Source organism: Planococcus citri, chromosome 5 (genome assembly GCF_950023065.1).
Source record: "Planococcus citri chromosome 5, ihPlaCitr1.1, whole genome shotgun sequence".
In the NCBI taxonomy this organism is placed as follows: domain Eukaryota; kingdom Metazoa; phylum Arthropoda; class Insecta; order Hemiptera; family Pseudococcidae; genus Planococcus; species Planococcus citri.
In genome coordinates this window covers 24,331,400-24,352,653 of record NC_088681.1, presented here as the reverse complement: position 1 = coordinate 24,352,653, position 21,254 = coordinate 24,331,400, and the positions used below count along the sequence as shown (strand labels likewise).

The window sequence follows — 21,254 nt, the reverse complement described above, 5'->3', positions numbered from 1 at the left end:
TAAAAAATGGCAACCCTGTTTATTTTGCTACTTCAAGATGTACTATTTTTTCTATCAATTATTTCAACATCATTGCTGATCTAGCTCTCTACCTATTCGCGAAATCCCCTTCGCCCCCTCCCTCGTACCCACTTTAATTCAATTCTGAAGACTTAAACAATGTCGTGAGAAAAGAAAAAAACAGCTCCCCTCCCCTCCTTCACCCGAAAAGTACATTTTAGAGCTCAACAAATTAAATTTTTAAAAGGAGAGTCCAGTATGAAAATATCTAGAGCAGATGAATTTCAATCCCCACCCCCTCCTTATCATTGAATATTTTACACACAAATCTACTCTAATTTTCCTCCTCCCACTAGTACTAATAAAATTGAAACACACCAATAGAACAGAAATATTCGACACAAGCCACAGGAGACGAGTACTAACAATTCCCTTTCTCACCATTGTTGAAAAAAATTGAATTTTGGAAGCATTTTTAAAAATTATCACATTTCTTTGAGAAAAATTTCGGAGAGAATTGCAAATTGATTTTAAAAATTGAAAAAATTCACTTTTCATCCGAAAAATTAAGATTTGATGGAGTAGTATGTCATGGGGGGGGGGGGGTTTGACAAAATTGGATTACAAACTAATAACTTTTTTTTATAAAAATCAAATTTTGAAAAAAATAAACATTCAATTTTGAATCCCTCTCCTCTCATTGAATGTACTGACTCCAAAAGGTACTAGAACATGTACCAAGATTATCCCACAATGGGCAGAGGGAAGAAGAGGAAAGCCCAAAATTGTCAAAATTGACAAAATTGATCTCCAAGCAAAAAGAGAAGAATTCTAATCGAAAAATTTAAAAAAAAAATGTGATTTTTGTGGAAACGTGAAAAAAATGCACATTGATCAGAAAATTGAGAAAAATCAATGTTACAGTTGTCGTTGATTTGAATTTTTTTTACACCTTGAGTGATCAAGTATAACCTCATCACTGCTTTTGCTCCCCTTTCTCCCTGTCCTAGTCGATATCTCAAGTATCAGAACATGATTTATTCAAATTCCTTTGCCTCTGCAAAAAAAAACCCTCGCCTATCGCAAGAAATGACTTGGGTCAGGGGTCCGCAAAAGAACCACTTACTGGTGATTTCTTCAGTCCTTCGACCGTCCTCCAAAGTAAAGTCGCGCCACAAAGATCGATTAACGTACCATCTTGTAATATATTGGTAACACCTTCGACCTGTACAAGGGATACAAAAAAAAAAAAAAGAATTAAAAAAGTTACGAAAATACTCGAGTACTCTCGAGCACTCAACAGACAACAGCCTATTCGTATAGCATCAATCGAGCCGCTACTTATATCGATAACTTTACAAATAAATTGACAATTTAGAATCTATACTAACGGAGTTTCCTTTGACAGGAGCAGATCGAGAAGCTCTTAAACTATAAATAGCACCACCGATGGAGACTTCGCGCCAAGTTCCGTACGTGGCGTTGCCATCGCTAAAGCAGCCGTGCGGATGCATAATCAGCACTCCGTTTGTGGTCAGTCCATCCATATCGTGTCCTGTTTCCCATTTTGTGGCTTTTTCCTGCAGAAAGATAGATGGAATTAGATTAAAATAACGCCTAGATTTATTTTCCAACACACGTGTGTCGTGTGTAGGTAACTTTCGCTCGAAATACTTACCCCTAAAAATATATTTTTCGATGAGTCGAAACCAGCGGCATATATACGAGCAATGGATGGATTATGTCGATCACATAAAATTCGGCAAGCGAAACGCGATATAGTACTGGCCAATACTTTATTGTCGGTTTTATTTTTATCACCGGCCACCGTATCCAATACCACAAAATCTATCGGAGGTTCTGACGATCTGCCAATCTACACGACGAGCAAAAAAAGAGAGAAAAAAATGTTGACAATAAAAAAGGATATTAAAAAACGTATACTCGAGTCCCATCAAGGACGTTCGCTTTTTCCCAGCTATAGACTTAGACACGAGTGACATACTTGAAACATATCTGTATTTTCATCGTGTGTATATTCTACAATAACTGCTTGATTTCTGGACATAGTATACGATATCGAATGTTGTTCGGTGTTCAAAATGGCCTATAACAGAAGAAAAAAATGAGAAAAAAATTAATCGACCTGAAATTACACGTGGTACGACGATGTTAAATATATCTATAGGTAGACTAATAATAATGTAAGTGTACTATATCGAGAAAAACTATACGTAAAATCATATCGAAGAGTCTATGGCTTCGGTAGCGACACAGCACATGGTGAAAGATGACGACGATGATTCGAAAGCGAAAAAAATAGGCCTAATTAACGTTCTACATTAGCGTTAATTTTATATTAACCCGAATTATTTGGCTAAACGATACTGTGCCGTCGTCGTCGCCTGCATCGTCGTGATTGTAACGACACAATGCCGCCGAACGTTGACCTATACTCGTTTACATTCTGAACCAAAAATACCGTATTTTCATTTACAAGTCGCGCCGAATCTAGCGACAACGAACGATCATCCGAGATGATGCTTTGTTTTTCAACGCATTTTCATCATTGTTATACACGCCTGAAATATTACGAAATAACTGCAGTATTTCTACCAAATATCGAAGGATTTTTACTCTAAAAAAATTCGCCATGTGTTGATTTATGTTTTGACCCCCCACCCCCCCCCCCATCCTACCCCATCAACACCATCTTTTTATTTTTCAACAAAACAACAAAATCAATATTTTTTTAATATAATTACGAAATTGCGAAAAAAAATACGCGAATAGATTCGGAGCCTTGTAGATGAAGCATTGGGTAATATACAAACGATGTTAAATGACCCTTGGCGAATATTATTTCAAACCGTTGAACCACGAAAAAGAATTTCCATCGAAGCAGGATAAGAACACTGACTCTGAAATATCAAATTCACTCTCCCTTTCATTTTCATTTTTTATAAAAAAAAAAAAAAAAAAGTAGGTAGCACAAAGTTGTATAACTTGAAATGAGGTTTCAAAGCCTCTTTATTTCAGGGTTATGTTTAAATTAAGCTTGTTAATTATCATCGATTTCTTTCCATTCTACGAGTGCTTTTGCAATAAAGAGACAAATTAAATAGTTGCTGGTGCTCTTTTTGCTACCCACGTCCATTTAGCTGAATTCCAAATTAATTTTATTATTAATTTCAGCTCGAATGTTTTACGTAGGCATGTTAAGAAATGTCAATTCGTTGATTGGGGAGAAGGGGTGTATGAGTCAGAATTTCCACTTTCCCTTATTTTCATTGAGTAAACGAGGAGAATTTTTTGAATTGAAAAAAGAATACAACTCCAATTTTTGGATTCTCAAGATTTGAAAAAAAGAATTAAAAAAGAAACTAACCCCTCACCCCCACCCCCATTTTTTGAAATAGAAAAAGAAATATAACTCCAATTTTGGCTTTCTGAAATCTGAAAAAATTCCAATTTTGGCCTCCTGAAATTTGAAAAAAATCATTTAAAAAAGAAAGTAAACCAACCTCCTTCCCATTTGAAAACAAATTTAAAAAATCCAAAAAAATCTGGTTGGACTTGTTGATTACTATTTTGAGGTCTCCAAATTTAAAGAACTAGGTATTGATTTTCATTTCAGGGTGTCTAACAAAATTTCCCCGAAGAATTGCAGTATTTTTACAGTACTTTTTGCATTTCGTTATTTTTTTTATCTAGCTTACACCCCCCCCCCCCAGAAAAAAAATATTTTTGAACCGGTTGGAATTTGTCGGTAAAATTTTTACAAGTATTAATTTAACAAGTGTTGCTATCTTTTGAGGTACAAAATGAACATTTTTTTTTTTTTAATTTTCACCAATTAATTCATTTTGAGGTTTTCAAAAAATTTTAAATCAATGATTCTGAGAAAAAATACAGTACTTTTACATATTCAAAAAATAAGGATGTATTCGAACTCACTGTCCTCAAAGTCCTGAAAAATGATGCGTCACATCTAATTTTTGATTTCTCGAGGACTAAGACTAAGAGGAGTCGATCGAAAAAATCATCTAATTTATTAATATAGCAATCAATACAATATTCTTCATTAAGTAGATTTTTTTGAATTTTGATCTAAATTAGGGCCTTTTGTCTTGCATCTTCAAAGGTGTTGAAATTCTATCTTGAAAATTAGTTTGTTGACCAAAAACTGAAAAAAGGTCTCGCTGTAACCTTTCAGATTTTTAAATTACGGTTTTAAACTTTGATGTTCCTCGTGAAAAGTTGAGATTTTACTATGAAAATCTAATTTTGAGCTTTTCATATTTCACTCAATTACCGATTGAGCATCTCATATCGATCTATGTAGCCCTAATTTTAATTTGATCAGTTTTAATAGATGAGTCTTCCAAGTATGGAAATGTATGAAAAATACGAACTTGCCCCCTCCTCCCCCTCCTTGAAAGTTCAAACAGAAATTATGGTGATTATTACACAAGACCAATTTGAAAAAAAAAACTTCTGAGAAAAATGCGCAAAATTAGAAGACCCAACTTAATCTTCGATTCCGAATGTTCAAACGCTTATCAGTTAGGTACATTTTTTTTCAGTTTTCGAAACTGAATAGAATTTTTTGTAATTTTTATTTTAATTTTTCAAATTTGACTCATTCAAGCATTGTTCAATCAATTATGAATTTTTCATTGCATTTTTTCGAAGGCACTAAACTTCTAGTCAATAGGATTTCTTCATTTTTTTGTTGTTTTCTGTTGAAAATGTATTTTTTATTTTCCATTTCCCAAAATATTACTTTTTCATCCAGCTTCATCCCTGATTCGATTTAGTCAAAAAATACGGAGTATTTTACACATTTGATCACAAATTGTTCATAGCACTTAGGTTCTAACTTTTCTTTCAAAAAAATGGAATTTTTCTCAATTGTTTTATTTTCCACCACCAAATAGGATTTTCTTCAATTTTTTTTCAATTTTCAGTGTTCACAAGAAAATTTTCTGATTTCTGAATCTTTTATTGGAATAAATCTAGGATACTCAAGTGGAAAGATAGATGGGTAGAAAGAGGACCTTTAAAAACGCCCACCCCCCCCCCCCAATTTTCAACTGCTATAGTTGATTTTTCGATTTTTGACGATTTTTTGAAATTTTTGTTTTCCAAGTATTAGTAATGAAAAAATTTCTGTATCTCTGCGTCATATGCACTTCAGAAGTTCGAAAAAAATTTTACTTTCATCTTTTAAAAAAGAAAAATAAGCTAAAGAAGTTTTTGAACTCATAATTCAAACATAAATCTCATTTTTCTCTTCAAGTAAAGAATTTTAATTCTTCGGATTTTGATCGAAAGGTAGGTAACTACATAGGTATATTGTGTTTAACACCGGATCGAGTGATAGGGCCATAGGTCGGATCCGGGATCCGAGATCCCCTCAGAAAACCAATTTTTTCAATTTGAATTTATTAATTACAATAAGTAAGTAAGAAAATCAAAAAGAAAAAAATCAAAGAATCAACTTCAGCAGCTGAAAATTGGGGGATGGGGGTTTCAAGAGGTCCTCTTTAAACCTCTCCAAATTTCGTTCTGATTGGAGATTCCAAGGTCAATGGGTTGTCTCGTCAGACGGAACATTTTCAAACTAAGTATTTCAATATTTTTCCAAAATATTTTTTTTTAATTTTCGAAGCTCTCTAACAAAATTCAAAAAACACGCAAATGTTCTTATGACATAACCTAATTTCAATTCAGATTACAAATTTTAATTCAGAATTCGTTCACTTAATTTTTTCTCAAAAAATTGTAAAGTTCCCCATTTTAACTGCACTTTTTTGAAAATATTTCGACAAATCACATAATACGAAACACTTTCCCACTTCCAACGTATTTCGTTAACTAGAAAAAAATATGCCAATAATAATACACTGCAGTACTATAATCTACGTATTTAATTCGTTTCGACGACCCAAAAGACCTTATTCTCAGCATCGAACTGTACCCGCATTAAGTTTCAAAACCAAAACTTCCGCGCCGGGACGGGGGTAAATTTTCGCCACGAATTCAAATACAGTACAATTGATCCGTAAATATAGAAACGTGACGTTTGGCCGCATTTTCGCGACCAAAATCTGTTGGTTTTAAAAATTCATCACACCTAAATTCGCTTCATAATCGACAAACGAAGGTCATCTAACCGCCTTTCTAATTTCGTGAAATTTTAATGATGAACTAGCCCATCGGTTTGCTCAATAGTAACCAGAAAGGATGATCGGCTAGCAGGGTGAACCACAAGAAATACCATGAAATACTCGTTCGTCTCGTTTCCATTTTCAGTCGAATAATTTCAATTATTCTGCGAACAAGTGAAAAATTCAAAATACCTGCCAATGAAAATATTCGCTTTTTGGTATTTTTTATTTTTCAAATTACCTACCTATACTCGTTAGCTTGAAAAAATAAAATAAAATAAATAAACACCTATTTCAGTTAGATAATCTAGGTACGTTTTCTGTACGAAACTCGTAGAAACAGGAACTGAAGAAGATTTCTACGACCGCAGCAGAAGCAGAGATATACATTGGCGGGCACTCGGTCAAGAAGAAAAAACACCACAAGGGCACCGGGAAGACCACTAAGCGAGAAAACTCTCCAACAACGACGACGACCGACGTAATTTCCCGCATTCATTTTCATTTGCGGACGGCGGCGTCGCGACCGACCACCGACCAGTCCGATGAATTGAAATGAAACGACGTGAAATTTTCACGTGTCCGAGATACCCTCCCGCAGCCTCATCGCCATACCATTCGAAGCTATTAATTTCCATCGCAATAGCTCCACACATACCGTATATCAGCAATGTATACGTATTACGCATGTAAGTGGTGGTATTACGTACAAATAAATAAGTACAAATACTACACGGAGCTGAGCACGAATACGAATATAAACAGCATCGACATACACATAAGAGTATACTGCGACGTTTAATAATCATTCAGCTCGGTCGTTTGCCTGCTTCTCTGCTTCGCAGTTTGCAAGAAACGACGTTAAGTATTGTCGTATTGCGATATACTTGTAGTACGACTATACGAAGAGTTAAATACCGGGTGTCCCTTATGAATAGGCCGGAAAGCCATTAAATTTTGAAAGAATTTGTCGAGAAAGATGAAAAAACACTTAAAAGACAAGACGCACATGGTCTCGGTTCAAAATTCGAGGGGGGTCATAAGAGTTCAAAGTTCTAGAAATTAAATCATGAAAATTCAATAATTTTCACAACCAAAAACAAAAACTTCAAATAACTGATGGACATTGCAAAAGGAGGAGGGATCAAATCTAAAAATTAAACACGTTTTTAAAAAAAAATAGGTACCAAAATTTCAAGTAGAAAAAAATCTGAAAAATGATGAATAAAAAATACTTGTACATTCAAACAAAATATGAAAATATGGAACAAATTTTTGAAAAATTGTTTGAAAATTTTGAGCAATTTCTCAGACATTTCAGCAAAAATCATCCTTCATTTTCCCCACGTATTATCCCATTAGATCGATACATGAGTTCGGAATGAGTCTCAAAGAGCAGAAATCAAAATGCAAGATTGAATTTTCCAAGCTACCCCCTTCATCAAGCATCATTTCAAACTTCGCAATTCCATTGCTAAAAACACGATCAACCGCAACAAACCTGGGACACCTGGTATACAAATACAATATACGACGAAAACACGACGCGACGCGGACGTCGACGACGAACAAACCATTATACAGCGAACAATTCAATGAAGAAAAAAAAACAATGAAACCAGGTAACAGGAGTTTTATAGTACATACTTTTCTCTATCAATAATACGAAACGTTTTCGTTGTCACTTTCCATCGTGCAAAATATTATACGTATTATCTGGATGGCCTACTCATATTGCCATAAAAATAACCACGCTATTCGCTTGCTCTTCGCTTGTTATTCATGGAAAATTTCAATGTTGATTGTTGAAGCACGTATGTGACGAAAAAAAAATGTCCAAGTGGCAAAAACGTTATCGAATTTTCTCTTTGATGACAAAGCAGATATACGAGTATGTACATGAAATCGGACAATTCTCAGGAAAATGCCCCCTCCCCCGACGCATAATTATACTATACTATGAGGCAAATTTCGTCTATTTTTGGACCTTTTTTTAAACCAAATTTGAGAAATTCATGTCAATGTAATGGAAATTATATATTTTTGAAGAATATTTTGGAAGATGCCAGGTAGGTATTTTCATTTTTTTTGGATATTCTTTATTCTATGTTGACAGGAAATTGATATCAAAATATAAGGTTTCAAATCATAAACTGAGTTTTTGGGGAAAGAAAATTGTTTTAATTCGATGGGAAAATATTCTCTCATATGAAACTTATTCGATTTCATCAAAGTATTCGTACAATTTCGTGTGTATTTAATTAATATTTGTGTAAAACTGAACATAACCAACAGCTTTTTTTTTAGCTAAATTATAGTCTACTTTCTGACAAATTTTAAACAAACAATTTTTCGATCAATTGAACCTACTCGTATTTCAACACGATTATCAGAAGATTTTCCAAATGAAAAATTTATTGATTTTTAAAGAAAAAATTTTTCATTTATTCATTTACGACTAATTTCCCATATTCTCAGTAGATATTTCGACACGTTTTCACGTAACTATATTTTTGAAAAATTTTACAATGTCATAATTTTCTATTGATTTACAATGATTTTATAATTTATTTTTTTAAAAGTAATTTTACATAATTTCTCAGATTTTTGGAAAACTTTACGAAATTTCAGAAGAATTAACAGAGTATTTCGTTGACAGTTTTTTTTTTTTTTGGTATTTTGAAACATTTTCAACAATGTTTTACGTAAGTGCTGCAAAATTCTGCCACATTTTACTGAAATTAGTAAAATTTCACAATTAGAAGGTAGGAAGGTAATTTACAGTGATTTTAATTTTTTTTCTGAATATTTTTACATCATTTTAGAGCGTTTTCAATACTTTTTCATACATTTTCGATAATATTTCGCTGAAATTTCATCATTTTTTGATAAACAAAAGTGGTTTTAACGCTTTAAAATTTTTTTTCACAATTTTAGGATGTTTTCATTACTTTTTACAGCATTTTTGACAAACTTAATCATTTTACATTGTTTTTGAATTTTTTTAATTTTACCCTCATTTTACTGTTTAAATATTTTTTTAATGATTTATATTACTGTGAATTTAAAGCTTTTTTGAGTAGGGTTTTAAAATATGTAATCTGCTTATAAAAAATAATTATTGACATTAGATATATAGTTGGAAAAAAAAACGTAGCAAAAATGTATTTTGATATGCATAATTTGACGACGTAGTTGTACATCAAATCACGAATCGAAGTCAATATTTTATAAGAAAATTCGAGGTGTAATTGTTCTGTAGCTATACAGCTCCTCTTCAACCCTCTCCTTCACATCTTGTAACAGTGTCCAAAAAATTACCATTTTTCATTTTGGAGAAGTAAATATGTAAAAGAATTTGCTGAGAACGATCTCATTGCAAGATAAAACACGGTTTTGTTCATTTCTCGTAAAAAATTGAGTAAAAAAAACCTCACGAAATGAAAAGAAAAAAATCACCGTCCGTAATGAAGAAATAAATCTATCAAATTGAACTATCCATAATATGTATGCTGAATTGATAACCTATTCCGGTCCAATTTTAAGGAGTTTTAAAATTTTTTTTTCAAGCTAAAGCTATTTTTTGAAATCCATTATTCGCTTCAAAATGTATAAAACTTGGATTTTTGAAAAAAAAACTTCACAAAACGCATTTTTAGCTGCACAAGTTGTTGATTTCATGATTTGGCAAATTTTCAAAGTGAAAATTCCAAAATATTATTGAAAATTTGAAAGCTTTAAAAATCTAAACTTTTTCCGATTTTTCAACATATTTTAGACTCTCCTCCCCCCCTCCAACAATGCAATATTTGACCTCACCTTTCAAATCGCACTGAAGCTTTCAGAAAAATGTCGGTTTCAATAATTTTTCTCGGGTATTTTTCCAGATCAACTGAAAGATTAATTTTGGTAGCCCAATATTCGAAAAATCAACCCAAAAGGAACATCTAGAGTAAGTCAGCCTTAAAATCTACTCACCAATTTCTGAAGTGTTCATAGAAAAAATATTCAGAGTGTAAGTATGATCTTAAAGTAAACTCTTTTCAATATGGTGACATAGGCTACCAACCTTGAATTCATGAAAGCATGTTTGCCTTGTCTCAGAGACGAGTTTCAGGGATTGGGTTGCATGAAAAAATCATTTTTTGGCTGGAAACTTTAAGCTCGCGTGGCCCAACCACCATGACGAGTAAGTAAAGAGTTTCGATTTGCAGCCCTAAATAGAGAATTTCGCAAAGAATTTTCCATAGAGATAGATCATTGCGCCATTCCATCAGAAAGGATTCTTTCTACTGAGCAGAATATTTGAAAAAACGTGTTCAAAAGTTGATTATTTCATAATAAACACTTTAGTTGGAAATTGAAAAATTTCCCCCTTTGCTTCAAATCATAAATGGATAGATTTCATTACTATTATTCTTTTTTTTTTTAAATCAAATTTTCTAGGGATATGAACCTCGATTACTTCAACATTTGAGTGTATTCGAGTACTCAAGATTTCCAGTTAAAATTTGTTTTTCAATTCATCGATTTTTCCGAAAATTTTGAAAAATTTTAAAGAGAAAATTATAAATTCAATTTTTTATTATAGATGGAGTTACTTTTAATTCCGCTCAAAATATTATCAGTTTATTCAAGTACCAACTTGGTCTGCTCTTCGATAGAAAATTCGCCAAAAAAAAAAAAAAATGAAAAAATGTATCCTAAACTACCTCATCAATGTAACCATAGCCACCATAGGTCCACCTACACACCTGAATGACGCCAAAGTCGACTCCAGCATCTTCCCTCAGCCCCTTCGTCGACACAAAATCACCTCTACGACACACTTAACACAGATACGTTCAGCTTTAGGTCATCCCTTCCAGTAGGATGCATGCGATGCTACGATGAGACGAGCAGCACCTCAAAACACAGGGATAATCGCGCCATTCAAAAGACAGTAGGGACGCAGCATCGAAAAAAAAAAGGCCGAATCGAAAAATTCTTTACGTCATGACATTGGTTAAGGTTATCCGCCCGCGCGCGGTTCTAATTTTCCAAATTTACCGCGCTGTGCTCCTTTCCTCCAGTCACAATACGTCGGCGAACCTTGACACGGATAATGCTCGGCGTTGGGCTTACGTATAAAAAGGTGTACATGAGGCGAATCTACCCTTTCGATCTGCCCGCCTGTGCCAGTCCCAGTACGTTCTTGAATTACGCCACTGCCAGTGCCAGTGCCAAAGCCAGTGCCACTATCTCGACTCTCGAGCACAGCTTTGCTTTATGAATGCGCCAAACAAAGATACAGTACATTAGTATATAGAGGAACAGTATACGGAGAGACCGAGAGAACAAGATGGAGAGATTCTACTCCGCCTGTTCATTCTCTCTCTCGAGTCGAACGCACCAGCATCACACGGTGTAGAGAAAACCGTCGTCCTGCATCCTATAATACGTCGTTTTGACCCAATTTCCACGACGCCACTAATCGATAAGGTCCCCGCGTGTACGCCGCATACATTTATAGACGTACGGTATGCAATTTTATTATTCTTCGTCGATTTAATTTTATATCATATCTATATACGAGTGTCGAGTATACATATCGTATGTACACATATGTGTAGTACATTTGATCGCAAGGCACCTAGTATAGGGTAGAGTAGGGCAGGGTACACACCGAACACGATACTAAGCAATACGCCAACAACGCAATACACCCCCATGGACCGTACAGTCTGCACGTACGTAAACACAACACATCCCTTGGCCCTTTACCACCAACTTTGTAATATACAAACACACTTCACGCAGACAACAGAGAACCCTGCACCTCGTACTTCACCCTCGAGCTCAAATATCGTTCAAGCTGCTGCAAAACTCTTTCGAAATTCGAACGTAAAATACACCGTAATCTATCTCTCGTTTACTTCCAAGTAAATTGTACGTATTCCCCCCTCCCCACTCTCCCACCCAAAACGTTTACATTCGTCGAGTAACCGATAGAAAAATTTCTACACGAACACACAACGAGATAGATATTCGAGCCAAGCTGAAACTGAACCAAAAACGATCACCAGGAAAAGTAATAGGTCAAAAAAGAGAAGGGTAGGAAAAAAGTAGGTTCCATTCTAATCATCTGTACGTCTTTCAAGGGTAAAATAGTCGAGTCAGGGATACTTTATCGATGATAAAATTCGCATACGTTGCGACAATTTTCATCGCAAATGGCGAAACTTGCGGTATAAGGTATTTCCCAATGTAAGGTGGGTACAATAAACATTGAAAAATAAACCTACGTACATCGATTTACGAGCCCAAAGCTGCAATTTTCTGTTGCGAAAATACCGACGACTTCGGTTCAGACTCGAGAACCTGGTTTGAAAATTTTTTTCGTCTATTTTTACATCGAAGCTTTGAAACGTGCGACACGTGGCCTTTTTTCTTCCATCTCTTTCTTTCGCTTTCTTTTGCATCGATAATACTCAACCTACTCGCCGAGAAGGGTTATTTTAAGCTCAGTTATTAAACTTCTTAAGAATGTCTTTGAAATTTTTAATTTATTATAAAAAGGCAGCACACCAGCTAATTAAGTGTCATTTTACAAATAAGGAAGATTTTTTTTATTGAAAGAAAAAAATAAATAAAAACTTTTGCTAACAAAATTCAACGTAGAAAATGATCGAACTTCGATTTCAAAAATTTTCAAAACCAATGAAATATGACCTGCATCTGTCCACCGAAAAGTTGAAAAATACTTCGCGTAGAAGGAGTAAAGTTATCAAATATGCAATTATTTTTAGCCCTCTCAATCTCTCCATTATTCATTTTCTATGAATAAACAATTGGCAGAAAAATGAAAAAAAAAGTTGATGAAAAAAATCTGAAAAAATGTACGGACATCCTTTTTAAAATTTGTTTGCACCGGGTCGAAAATTCGTTCTATTTTGACTAGAAATGAATCCAATATCAATACTCGTGTCATAATCTGTTTTTTCATCGTAACCAAATCAGACTCTTCGATTATCACGGCAGGAAAAGAAGTACAATCTAGATAGATATTCAATATTCATTCTAGATAAAATAAAATAAAAATTCAAAATTGGACTCACTTGAGTTGAATGTGGTGTCCTGACCACATAATGTTTCGATCTTTTCACACCATTTGGGACATTTCTTTTATACAATACGAATTTACTTCTTCTTCTGCCACGATCTCCATTTGGCAAATGGCCATTATATCTGCAACAGAAAAAATAAAAATCATATTTAATTAGAAAGACTCGCGAGCTATAAATCAAATCTTCGTACGCTATTAACAATTCAACGTTTCGCAGGCACAATAACCTACATAGTACGAGTACAAATAAACACACACTATAAAAAGCACTTCGAAATAAATAAAATGCGAAAAAAAAATATGGGAAAAAAGTTTCCTCTATTTCCTTAATTTGAATAATTTAAAGGGTAAACGGGCGTGAAAAGAAAAAAGCTGCTAACAAATTACGTCGGTTAAAACCTCGATCACGCGAGCTTTTTTCGATTTCAATAATGAGATAAGCGAATAATACATATAAAGCCGCATAGCGTAACGATTTTAAAAGTGTATATCCGCTGCGTCAGCTCTTTTTTGTCACCCTGCTTTAGAGCTGTATATATAGGTATGGTTTAACTGGGTAATGTGTATCATGGCCAACAATAAGGACGGTTCGTAAAAATTTTCGGTTCGACTATTTTTTGGCTGTAGTATCGACACATCGGATAGCTTAGTAATCATTATTGACTATTGTGTACACGAATATAGCCATTTTATATGGTTGTAATGGCGAAAGAATTAGTTCACATAAATAAATGTACATTCGAAATGTTATCAAAACACAATTTAGAGTCTGAAAATTACCCCATTGAAAGCGATATTGTATTATTTGCAATTGCTAACGTAGCAGAATTTGCAAATAAACTTTCGCAGCATTTGAAAACGATGAACTGTACGAAAACTCCCCTTTATCTTCAGGGGGTACAAAAAAAAATTTCGAAAATTATCAAAATACATAGTACTTTTTGGAGCATTATATGTGATTGAAAAATCCACTTAATAAAATTGGGGGAAAAATCACGACTGATATTCACAAGATTTAAAAATCTATAATTTTATTATTGTCGTATATTTTTTCAAAAAAAAATTCATAAATGGAAAGAGAATCCAAAAATAGGTCACAAGGCAAAATTTTAGGTTCAAAATTTTTTTGTTTTTTTCAATTTTAGAGACATTTTTTAAAATTTAAATTTAAGTAACTCTTCAAAAAAAATCAAAGTTTGATCAAACCAGAACAGAAAAGTACAGTTTAGATAAATTTTGGAGCTTCTGGCAAGTTCTCTGGATTTTTTAATTTTTATTTGTGAAAGGAAATCACAAAAATAGACACATAGACATACATAATTACTCGTATAGCGTTTTTGAAGTTTACCCAACTTGCAACACTGGGCAGGACTTTATCTTGACATTATTTTTTATTGAATTTTTCTGTGTTTTAGGCTCCTGCTCCTCCTCCATGCCCAATAAAAAAAAATCAATCACTTTTGTCAAAATTCGAAAAATATTAAGATTTGGAAATTTCTTCGACTTCTGATGATTTATTTTTTGAGCAGATTCCTCATTTTCATTTACTCCTTTATGAGCTGACACGTGACTTCCCGACTTTTTCAACCAGTTTCGATAGTCACCTTGAAAACAACCCAAATGAATCCTGAAAACCCATTTCGACGACACTATTGATCAACTCAACCAAAAATTTTTAAAATCTGTTTCTCTGTCGATTCAAATTCATATTATTTTAATGGAATTTTTGGAAATTCCAAAGTTCAAAAATCTACCGGAGGCCTTGAAACAGCTCTCAACTGCAGAGACGAATCAATTTTGAGGGTCAGAATTTTGTTTCTCTCGAAAAAATGACCCGAATTTGAATTTTTAAACCAAAAGTCAAAAAATGTATAATGGCGCATTTTCGATGCTTTTTCAATTTTTCCATGGTTGGCCCAAGCATACAATTTGGTAAATGACTATTAATTTTATCAACTTTTATTCAATTTTAAACCATTTTCTTGTCAATTTAAAATTGCTAAAAATAATTTCAAGGAATAAAGGTCGCGAAAAAAAGATCGCAAAAACTCAAAAAAGTCGCGAAAAAAAGGTCGCAAATATCAAATTTTGGTAGGTTAGGTTAGTTTTTTTTTTCAAAAATAATAACTTTTTTGACTTGCTTCTGGAGTAAAATTACCCCCCTCCCCATTGAAAACCCCTTCATTTTCAGCTTTGAAATTAATTTTACTTTTTTTAGTAATAATTGTCGAGTTTAATTCGCATTGATGTTTGTATTCAGTTTTAGAAAAATTTGTCAACATTGTGAGTTTTTTCATCACTTCTAATCATTATCGAAGACATTTAGCTGAATTTTGAAACTTTAAGGTGCTTTCGTGTGATTTAACTGATTTTATACAATTTTTGAAATATTTTATCACTTGAAATTTTCAACCATTTTCAGGTCAATTCCACTATTTTTAAGTTTTTTTTTTTTTTTTCACGTGATTCTGTGTAATGTTATCCAGCAATATTTTGCAACGCATTTTTCAATAATTCAACAAAAATTCAGCAGTAAGTATTTCATCAATTTTTAAACATTTTCTCCAAATTTTTAAGAAAATTCTCTTAAATTTCTATAACTCTTGCACACATTAGCATATCGATCAATTTTAGACTGTTTGTGATCTATTTTTATGGCAATCATGCTAATTTTCAGTAACTCAGTCGATACGTTGCGTTGGAAGTTTTTACAATATTTCAGGAAATTTTCAAGTTAAATTCTTAAATTGACCTTTTTGACGATTTTTGTATCAATTTAGCCAACTTTTCATGGATTTGATCAACTTTTGATTTTTTTGGACCATAAAAATGAATTTAATTTCCAAAAAATGACTAAAAATGAAAAAAATAAATAAATAAATTGTGTCTGAAATTGAAAAAATGAAAAAGGGTGGCTTTTTGATAACTTTTAACGTAAGTTGAAAATTAAACTTTTAAGGGTGATTTTTGAAGGGTTTTCCCTCTGATCAACACTGAAAAAAATGAAAAAATTCCATCACGTCAGGATTTTTCCCATTTTCGAAGTTGATGACGCTATTATGTGTTAGTGAAATTCTATCGATCATTGGTAACTTTCAAGTTAGTCATTTCTATAATAATTTTACAGTTTTTGTTATTAAGTATCATTTTCGTGATATTTTGCTCAATTTTTTCACAATGCCAGTATAAATTATTTCAATGGCATTACAACAAATTTTCATTTCAATTTTTTCACTAATAATTAGGTAATCTTAATTTTTAGTAACTGGGAGGTCAATTTAATAATAATTTTACAATAATTTCTGTATTTTTGAATGTTTGACAAATTATCATTCAATTTTATGAATATTTGATCAATTTTTGATAATTTTGTATTTTTGGAGGGGGGAGGGGTAAAAGGACAATTTTTTGATGACTTTGATGGTCTGGTAAATCACTAGAAAAATCAAATTCAACACCTGCCATTTTTCTTGGTGGCTCAGTAATGTATAATGTTTCAATTTTTTTTTCTGCCCAGTCCAAAAATATTCCTGCTAACGTTATCAATCCAAATCTTACCATTTAGTCTCGATTCTTCTGGGTCATTAGGATTTTTTCTAAAATATCTATGAAACTAATTAATACTCTCTGCCGAACCCTTCTCCAGGAAACTTGCGAATATCCGGTGACATATTTATATGCTCGCGTGTTCTACACACAAACATACATCAGCCTCCGCGCATAACACCCTCGTCATCTATACTCGTATACTCGTACGTCTACCATATGCAGTAAACTACTGTTTCTGATAACGAAATAATCGTCGCAGTAACGAGTAGTCATTTCCGATACACCACGTACATAAAATGTATATCAACTAATAAAAAATAGGGCACGAATAACACACACACGTACCTAGTACCTACGATTAATTAGCAGAAAAAAGACACGCGCGCTTTGATAACCCGCCGAAATGATTTTGCATCTTGATTCGTCGATCGTATAGAATAAAAAATGATGTAAATTTTCGAAGAAATTCTCATTAATTTTTTTTTTCAACTCGTACAATATATTTCTAAACAGTTCGCGAGAATGATTTCCCTAAGTATGTACAGGTACAGGTACGATACACTTTCAAGTCTTCTATTCTTCGCGTGTTCTTTAAATTGTTTCACAAAAGAAACAGAAAAAAAAGGTGGAAAAAGCCAAAATAATGTAAATACCGTTCTACACAGTTCGGCTCACGCCGCCGCCGTAGAAAAATATTACGCTATATATACGTTTAAAACTCCATAATAATTTGGAAAACTACTCCAATATATACGAAGCTATTCCCAAAACGCTAACGGTCATGTTTATAATAACGAGTGCCATTTGCATAAAAACCTCTGCGCCATCGTCGTCAACCTGTAAACCAACGCACGAATAAATAATCCGTAAATTATTCAACTTTCGAGCTTTAGCCCAAATATACGACTACCATACCCCCAATCAACGGGTCAATAATACGCGTAAGAGCGAAAACACACAACGAAATTTGTATATTTCTACCTATACTCACACTCTCTCAACCCTCGATACACTGAAATAAAAAAAGGAGAATGGATAAACCAATATAATGTACCTAATAAACGTTAATTTTTCCTCTCCTGTATGTAGAATCGCTTTTCATTATATTCTCATACATGCGGATCAAAAGAGGAGAGGGTAGTGAGGGGAGAAATCATCGTGAAATTGATTCGAATCGTTAGATATACGAGTACCTATCCTATACGTTTAGCTAAATATATCGAGTAAGTAGAATGTATTGTATATGTGTAAACTGTATTCCGTTTCTGCAAATATAATATTGTGGTAACTTGTCGCCATTGTTTAAATTACCATTTCGAATCACTAATTCGCCTACAGCAAATTATAATAATTAACTCGCGAATTACAAATAAAAACCTTGCGCGGAGATTTGTGAAATTGGATTCGTGAAATTATCAACACATGTTGGAATGTCACCTGTTTTTTTTTTTTTGCCTCTTTCCTCCATTTCAGCTATCCTTACTCTTACACTCTGTACGATACAGAAGTTTTTTGGAATGAAAAATTCAGCCAGAGGAATTGAAATTTTAAATATGTTTGCTACAAAAAAATAAAATCATTCGGTCAATGTAATATTATTCATACTTATTACAGGAGGGATAGTGACATTTTTCAGGAAATAATTTGTGAGACTAAAAATATTCCTGTTTTTAAAAACTTAATGAACGAAACCTAAAAATTAACGTGGATTTATGTCCAATTAGAACAGGCAAAATTTATCACAAAACGAGCAAAAACTCTCGTAAAAAAGAGCAAAAAAATGTCAAAGCTGAAAATCAAGGGGTTTTTGATGCGGAGGGGGGCATTTTTACTCCAGAAGCAAGTCGAAAAAGTCATTCAAAATCGAAACAAGTCAATTATTTTTGAAGAAAAAACTGGACGCATGAGTTGACAGGGTTCTTACCAAAATTTGATATTTGCGACCTTTCTTTCGCGATCTTTTTTTTCGCGACTTTTTTTCAGTACCCCCTCATTTTTCAACGAAAAAAATACAAAAAAAACGGGTTTCCAATAAAGTTTACACTTTTTTGTTAGGGAGTTTTTGGCCAACTTTCAATAGCCCATGTGATATAAACAAATTTTAGCGACTTTTTCACGACTTTCGCGTCCTTTTTCGTGACTTTCGCGACCTGGTAGACATTCTGGTTGAAATAAAGTTAGGACTTTATTTAAAACCGTTCGATTTATCACCTATTAGAAATATATGTATTGAAAATACAGAGCAAACAAAACTGTATCAAACCTTAAAGCAACTTTGGATTATAGGGGACATGGCGAGAACCCGTAAAACATTCATCCATCATTCATTACGTAAGCAGAAAAAATGATAAAATAATAACGTGGCAGATAAAAACTCATCGATGGCCATTCAAAGTTCAAAAATCAGCTTTGAATAATGACGCGTTTTCAATCGCATGTATACCTACTGAGACTTACTGCTTAAATACTTACGTTATATGTTGGTCAAAAAAAAAAAGGGAGAAGAAGGAGAAAGAGGAGGAGAAGCGAAACAAATATGCGCTAATTACCGCTTAACATTTCTTATTTGTTGCAATTGTATAATTGACCTTTTTTTCTCACGTGCTCGCGTCGAGATGCTTTGTGCCTGGTGCCTGTCTGCCTGAGTATGTCAGATGTTGAAATAAACTGCATAAGTAAGTACAGTACAGACTACAGAGCTGTTCAGAAGGCCCTTAGGGCAATCAGTAAAGGCAGCTAAAATTATGTTTACAAAGGTTCCGCATTGTGCTATTTTCAAGAATTTTATTTAGACAACGCGGAGCCGAAAACCTCAAATAAGAGTTCCCTTTCATTTGACAAGGAATTCAAACTTGAAATTTCCAACATTTCCAATTGAATTTTTTAAAACAAATTCCCAATTTTCGCCATAAATACGCCCAATTTTTTCAACATTTCCAAATTTTAAAAATCATAGAATATGGGGAATTCATCGAGAGATTGATTCACTAGCTAAGCAATAAGCATGCAACGACAATGATAACGTGGAAAATTTTCTATCTTTTAATAATTTACATTTATACAAATAGCAGGTTTCTTACAAACAAGCGGATCCAATATCGAATTTTCCAAATTCAACTCATCGTTTTCCGCAAAACCGAACCAACCCACTAACCATGTGAAAATGTAACGAATTATTCGACCAATTTCGTAACACTAGCGACCTTTACATGCGAATACGTAACGTACCTACGTACGAGTATAACAATAATAACCATACGGACGATGGGATTCGCGAAGGTAATACAGTAATACGGTATCTATAACCATTGAGAAATCCCATAAAAATTTTTCTTATGCTCAGTGAAACAAAACAAAACTACACGGTGAAGTACTTTCGTGGTTAATACCGTAGAGAATTTTCCTTCTTTTTCAATGTTGTTTTTCTATATCCTTTTTTTTTTTTACCTTTTTCAACTCTAAGAATGGAATTGATCGTACACATACAAATATACGAGTACCTATATCGTATGCATATCATACGAGCTAAACTTCGATGAATTGAACTCGCCGAAAAAATGTCAGAAAAGGTTATACTCTTTCCAGCACAATAAAACGCATGAAAAATTAATTCAGAAAGTGATTGAATTTGGTTACAATTTCGTAAGTGAAGTTTAATCTTACAAGGAAGGTATCCCAACTCGCACAACAATTTTTTAACCCGACAAAACAAGATCGAAAAGACATGCAAAAAAATATTTTTACCCAATATTTCAGGTGCTAAAGTGCATTTTTCGATTTCTAGTAAATTTTCAAAAATCATACACGCACAGTATAAAAAAATGTAAAAAAAAAATAGATTCAAAAATAAGAGAAAAAGATCAAAATGTTGCCAAATTCATCTAGAAAGCTGAATTTTGAAACATACTCTAATTTTCAACCAGCCAAATCATCTATTGAAAATGGTTTCGAACTATTTTGAACAGTTCTGAAGCCTCCAGTTGATTTTTGAAACTTGAAATTTTCACTCAACTTTTTACCAAATGAAATTGGAAAGCCGAAATTCTTTCATGAACTTTAATTTCAACATGCTGAGTTGACTGGTGATGGTTTCAAGTCGTTTTGGAGTCTCCAGCAAGATTTTGAGAATTCCAGTTTTCCAAAAAAAATGTCGTAAAATCTGTCCTAACTTTCTAGGTCAATTTGGTAAAATTTTGATTTTCTCTCATTTTGGCCCTTTGATTTTCAAAAATTCACAAAACTCGAAAAATGTACTCGAGCACCTGAAATTTTGGCTGGTGATATATTTATGCATGCTCCTTCGATCTAGTAGGTTGGACCGCTTCAACATTTGTTTTGCAAGTTGGGAAGCCTCACTAGTAAGATTTTTCAATTTTTCTCCAAAAAATAATGATTGAACTCTTAAGTAACTAAAAAGAGGCAGAACC

At 33.3% G+C, this 21,254-nt stretch overlaps 1 protein-coding gene across 2 annotated transcripts in view; it reads right to left on the bottom strand.

Moving 5' to 3' along the window:
• The window catches only part of Pli (E3 ubiquitin-protein ligase pellino), a 43,557-nt gene that overhangs the window by 10,601 nt on the left and 11,702 nt on the right, over window positions 1-21,254 (bottom strand). For both annotated transcript variants that reach the window (XM_065369593.1, XM_065369594.1), the window contains 5 exons: window positions 13,271-13,400; window positions 2,006-2,107; window positions 1,679-1,876; window positions 1,392-1,580; window positions 1,127-1,225 (listed from right to left, as the gene is read on the bottom strand). In XM_065369593.1, coding sequence (XP_065225665.1) covers window positions 1,127-1,225; window positions 1,392-1,580; window positions 1,679-1,876; window positions 2,006-2,107; window positions 13,271-13,400 — 718 coding nt within the window. The remainder of the gene's footprint in view (window positions 1-1,126; window positions 1,226-1,391; window positions 1,581-1,678; window positions 1,877-2,005; window positions 2,108-13,270; window positions 13,401-21,254) is intronic.